Source organism: Fulmarus glacialis, unplaced genomic scaffold, assembly GCF_000690835.1.
Source record: "Fulmarus glacialis isolate BGI_N327 unplaced genomic scaffold, ASM69083v1 Scaffold40777, whole genome shotgun sequence".
NCBI lineage: Eukaryota > Metazoa > Chordata > Aves > Procellariiformes > Procellariidae > Fulmarus > Fulmarus glacialis.
Genome location: NW_009222052.1, coordinates 1 through 5,343, shown reverse-complemented (window position 1 = coordinate 5,343; position 5,343 = coordinate 1). Strand labels below are relative to the sequence as shown.

The window sequence follows — 5,343 nt, the reverse complement described above, 5'->3', positions numbered from 1 at the left end:
CCCCCCCGCCTTCAGCCCCCCGCGCGGCCGGGCGCCAGCGGGAGAAGGAAGGGCGCATCAGGGAAAAGCCGAGAGACCGGGATTTTTCTTAGCCCCAAAATTCTGTGTTGCTGCCAGAGATTGAATTAGTTGATGCGAGACAGGAAGAGAACACACTCCCATAATTAAACTTTGACAAATCAGGGTAGATGGCTGCTCTGGAACAGTAATTGCGTCTAATTTTCTTCAAGCATTAGGCAGAGTAGTCAAAGAGCATTTTTAGTGAAGGTTTAAGTATTCCTGTCTGCTTGTGGGATTCTCTGTGAATAGATGTTATCTACAGCTTATCAGAGAGGACTGCTAGACTCATCTGGATCCACTCACGGTCTGGAACCAGACACGGCCTCCGAGAGCCTGCCCCTGCTGCTGGGGAAACACCCTTCTCTCCATCCCTCCCTAACGAGCTCTGCTAAAGCAGAACTTGCCCTCACAAGCACGTCCACTGATAAAGCTTCCGTTCAAAAAGCAAAACCATACAGACCATCTACAGTCATAAGTCCCATTCATGAGCTTTCTGAGGTCGCTTTAGAGATATCCATCCATCTGTCAGAATTCATCCCTGAGGCAAAGAAAAACCAACAGTTACTATTCGTGGCCTTCAGTTCAGCAACAGAATCAGCACAGCTACAGTGTTTATGAGAGTGCACAGGCTCCAGAAAAAGAAAAAAGAAAAGCTCAAGTCCTCCGTCTGCAAGCCCTATCTAAGAGAAAATAGATCCTGCTCTCCTGCTGTGCCTTACCACAGCCAAGCCTCTTTCTTCTCCTTCCTTACAAACAGCATCTGCTAGGAATCCAGGACTGTCAGTAAAGCCAGCAGTCAAGGAGAGCAAGCTCACAGGGACAGCTGTGAGGAAGAAACGTTCCTCAAGGGAGAGCAAATTTTTACCGAGGCCACTGCTTTTCCTTATCTGTCAGAGGAACGTAGATCACGCCCATCAGTTGCGTTTCGATGATCTGCCCATCGCTGGTTTTGTCGTACTGCATCAGAACTTGGTTTGCGCCTTCGGGACCAACAGGCAATATTAACCGACCTCCTGGCTTCAATTCATTCAGCAACTGGCAAGCAGAGAAATCAGAATCAGCAGAGCCAAAAAAAGACACAACAGAAATAAGCCACGCTGTGACGGTCACGACACCTTGACAAGCACAAGCTTGCCAGCTCCATATAAAACAGACAGAAAAAGAAGCTTCCAGTGGTTCCCTAATTAGTTATTCCACAGCTACTGATGCAGGCAGCCCACAGCAAACATCCAGCATGACCACTCTTACCTCCTTTGGTACAGTTGCTGCTGCCGCTCCAACGTGAATGGCGTCGTAAGGAGCCTCTTCGGGGTATCCCTGCCTGCCATCTCCAACTACAGGAGGAAGAAGCATGCAGAAAAGACTTTTGTTCTGATAACAACTCCATGCAAAAATAATTCTTCCATTATCCTGTCAACTGAAATCTAGATGATGAAAACTTCATAATGAGATTGTGATGGCAATTTGAATTTTGTTGGTTTACTTTTTAAAAACGGGGAGAGATTTCCAGAACCGAGCCATGCTAGAAGAAGGAACAGTCAAAACCAGGAGGGCCTTTCAGTAACACAGTGGCTTTGTGCAGACCCAAGATTCCAGATACGGGAAGAGCTGACTCAAGTTATCCTCCCAAAAAAACACAACAGTGTGTGCAGACCCATTCAAATAAACTAAAACCCAGATGTGGCACGACCACTCTCCTCTTAAGAGCATCTCTTACTGAATTAAGATAATCACTGCACACCTGGAGTAAGGTGTGTAAGACTGCCTGTAACATTAAATACTACTTGTTTACACCGCAGTGTTCAGGTCAGTGTGGCACAGCGTTTACACAGCCAGTGGTTTCTGGCAATACCGTGGCAAGCATCAACACAAACTGGAACAACTGCTTCGAGAAGCAGAGCTCTGCAGGCAGCCAGACCTAGCGCGTTCACAGGAGAGAACAAGCATCAGGATCCCAGAGAGCTCACCCACAAGCTTTACACGGCCAGAGCTGAGCAAAGTTGGATCATCTTCTTGGACGTTTCTGATGGATTCATGTACCAGCTCTTTAATGTGCTCTACGCCCACAGCTTTCCCTGTTGGGCCCATCTACGAAGAAAAACAGTAAACACCTAATGCCTCCTCTATGGTAGGAGATGTATTTTATAGGGCAAGTTACTGTGGGGATTGGAGAATTTCCAGGAAGAAACTTCAGAGCAGAGTTTCTGAACAGGAGGTGCAAATACTCTGCCCCCTTGGTTTTAAGGCTGAGTAGTCCCAGTTGTATTAGCTACTCGAGGGATACACAGACACTGCCTACGGGGATTCCTAATAATCCTTCATTTCCAAAGAAATAATTATTTGGTAGAATTAGCAGCTTCTGTGGCAGGGCCGGTTCTTGACTAACCAACCTCCTGAGAAAAGTAACTTGACCAGCTTTCTAGCACTTCACAGAAAATAATTTCAGGAGTTTAGAAAACAAAGAAACAGACTGTGACTACTTAAGAAGCAAACTAAAAAGAACCTACAACGGACTTACACAGTAGATTAACACACTCCTCTCCATCTGACCCAGGTTAACACACAAAACATCACATGGCAGATACAACATCCATTTAGATTCCAAAAATTACTGTATTTCATTCTACTACAAGCTGGGCTGGGAAGAGTTTAGCCCCTTCCCCAACTCCCCGCTCTCCCCCCAAGAAGCACATGCCAGCTATGGCAAGCTACCGGTCCTGATGCACCTTACTAGCCAGAACTGGAGTCCTGTGAGCTTACCATCCTGGCAAAGCAAGCTGTAAGATACCCACTTCCAGATCCAACATCCAGCGCTTTTGCACCTTCCACAAGCTGATCCTTCAGCAATTCCAGCGCATGGGCATGCTGTGCGGACAACAAGTACAAGAAGGTGTGAAACATCCCATTTTAGTTTCCTCTCCTAAAACTTTTTCTTGCTCTGAGCATTATCAGCTCTGATTTAAACACAGCACACCTGGCATTTTATCTGACACGTAAGAGTCAAATTCAAGTGTTTGATCTGGAAGATCTTTTTGCAGAGCAGCATTTAGGAAGAGGTTCAGTAATAAGGTGTGAAGCAGCAGGAAAAAAGGTCTCATGCAAAAAATAGACATTAATGGTTAGCCTCAGTTGCACAGAATTCCTAGCTAAGCATACTTTTAAAGCAACTTAAAGAGTATAGGGCAAACTCTTCTTAAAAAGAAAAAAGCTTCACATATACAGCGCCTAAAGAAACAAGCATGATAATCATGTCCATGGGATCAGTTTCACCTTTCTACTTTAGTATTTAAGAAAAAGTAAAAATAAAAGTTTCATCCTACCATATGCGGCGCACTGATTGTAGCCTTGTATCCTAAAAGAAAACGAGTGACAAAAGTTATGTGATAAAGAAATTACAATTAAAATTACCAGTGTGAACAGTTCTTTATTCTCCCCTGCTTTCCCCTAAAAATATGAAAACACTCTTCTCTTTTGCCGCACTAAAGCACTTTACTGACTTAAAATCTCCTCCTGTGGGATTACTAACGAGCGCAAGATGGCTGCACAGTGCTGCAGTTCCTGAGTGCTCCAGCCCCCAGCTCGTTCATCAAAACGCTCTGCAGCTCCGGCAGCCTGTGCTCGCTTCCGCTCCCTAAGCGGGACTCTGAGCAATCAATGGACATTCTGAACATGGAAAAGCTGTGTTGTTCTCTCCTCTGGATCCCGCAGTTGAAACACGGATGGGGTTTGCTCTGCTTGACCTATCGTAAAACTCAGCCACTGTTCTGGGGAGAGAGCACCTCGCACGGAGGATGCAGACCTGCTGAGCCATCTCCTGCCCCTCTGTCAGCGTGACGAGCACAGTCAACGTGCACACGTAAAAGTGGTGATACTTTGCCTGAAGTTACTCACCGATAGATTGAGGAGAATCCATGTATGGGAAATATTTGATGTAGTGACCTCTGTCCGTAGCCAACAGCACATCAAAGACTCGCTGGGATTTAATTATCCCTTTTTCTGGGAGAAGAAGGAAAACAGAGACAAAAAGGACTTAAATCCTCAGTACTGTAGCAAGAAGAGATTTGGAAGGGGGGAGTACAGTTCAGGGAGTTAGTGGAACTGGGAGAATTCAACCTTTATAAGTGATCTGAGAAGGGACAGAAAACAAAACCGCAGAGGGAAGTGCATCCTTCTCAGTTTCTTACACCGAATGAAATCACGGTATGGTCCCAACCATCGGCCCAGTCTCTCTTGGAGCATGGTGACTTACAGCCACAAACATAATGAAAGATAAATAGAGTCACACTTTCACTCCTGGAAGGGGAGACTCTGGTTCAGGTTTCAGGAGCACTGGCAGGGTGAGTAAACCAAAGTTAAGAGCGGTAACTGCAGAAACATCGCACATCCCTTCACACTTCATCTCTGAGGGAACTCTTATAGGGGAAAAACCAGCTTTAGCAGCAGGGGAAATTCAGAGCGGAGCGGTAGCACCAAGCGCTACTGCGGTCGCAGGGCGCCTCGCTGGAGGGGAAGCGCAGACTGCCGGGAAGCTCAGCGTCTACAGGCTCAGAGCGATGGCACGTTGTGCAGCATTTTAAAAGGTGTCATGCATTTACCACTTCGGAGGAGCGGAAGGCGAGCCACGGGGAGTTTTTCCTGCCACTTCTGGCATAAAATCTTGTTTCCAATTACAAATAGAACAAGTTCAGACTGGGACAAATACTGAAATTCAGGCAATATTAACTCCAACTTTTCAGAGCAAGCAGCATCACAACGTATCACCGTATAACACTCAATATCCTCACACTGAAGCGCCAACAGATTCTCTCGGCAGCTTTAGGACGCGCTCTGAACAGGAGCCCGCGCCGGTACTCACTGTAGAGGTTGTTGACAAGCTCGGGGTGCGTCTTCCCGCTTGAAGTCCAGGCCATCGTTCTGGCGAAGAGCAGTCCCATGAGTGCGAGCACGGCGCAGGGCAGCGGACAGCTCATCCCACGGAGACGGGCAGCGGCCTGCTGAGAGAGGGAGTTCAAAACCAGCGCTTCGACAGGCACCCCAGAACTTACCCTCTCCTCGCTGTGATCTTGCACTTATTATACTATTCAAAACAGGACAGAGCGTGCACGTTACACAGGACCGACTGTCGGCCCCAGAGAATCAACACCGCTACCGTGATGACAGGCAAGAGCTGTAAGAAATAACTACCGGCCGGTGCAGTTCTCCGCATTTGAAACGGCAAATCGTACCTAAAGCAGCTGCCTCACGCCGAGCCCTCGAGAACCCCGTGACGGGGCTGGGTGGTGG

At 47.2% G+C, this 5,343-nt stretch overlaps 1 protein-coding gene across 2 annotated transcripts; it reads right to left on the bottom strand.

The window, feature by feature from the left end:
• Positions 1 to 299: 299 nt before the first annotated feature.
• Positions 300 to 5,049, bottom strand: LOC104071582 (protein-L-isoaspartate(D-aspartate) O-methyltransferase-like). 2 transcript variants are annotated; one of them, XM_009581323.1, is made up of 8 exons: positions 4,916 to 5,049; positions 3,952 to 4,056; positions 3,381 to 3,412; positions 2,821 to 2,925; positions 2,028 to 2,148; positions 1,309 to 1,394; positions 926 to 1,095; positions 300 to 598 (listed from the first exon to the last, which is right to left on the bottom strand). In XM_009581323.1, exons 1-8 carry the CDS (start codon positions 5,028 to 5,030, stop codon positions 586 to 588), a joined length of 747 nt encoding a protein of 248 aa, XP_009579618.1. In that variant the 5' UTR covers positions 5,031 to 5,049; the 3' UTR covers positions 300 to 585. The 2 variants fall into 2 exon arrangements, with proteins under 2 accessions (XP_009579618.1, XP_009579619.1); XM_009581324.1 differs by lacking the exon at positions 300 to 598 and having other exon boundaries at positions 715 to 1,095.
• Between the last annotated feature and the right edge of the window lie 294 nt (positions 5,050 to 5,343).

What these genes read in the sequence shown, in the direction of transcription:
- LOC104071582 (XM_009581323.1), bottom strand. Translation starts at nt 5,030, where the DNA reads ATGAGCTGTCCGCTGCCCTGCGCCGTGCTCGCACTCATGGGACTGCTC. An exon ending in TGGCCGTGTAAAGCTTGTGG is followed by an intron (nt 1,395 to 2,027) that starts GTGAGCTCTCTG and finishes TTCCTCCTGTAG; the next exon opens with TTGGAGATGGCAGGCAGGGA. An exon ending in CAGCAACTGTACCAAAGGAG is followed by an intron (nt 1,096 to 1,308) that starts GTAAGAGTGGTC and finishes TCTGCTTGCCAG; the next exon opens with TTGCTGAATGAATTGAAGCC.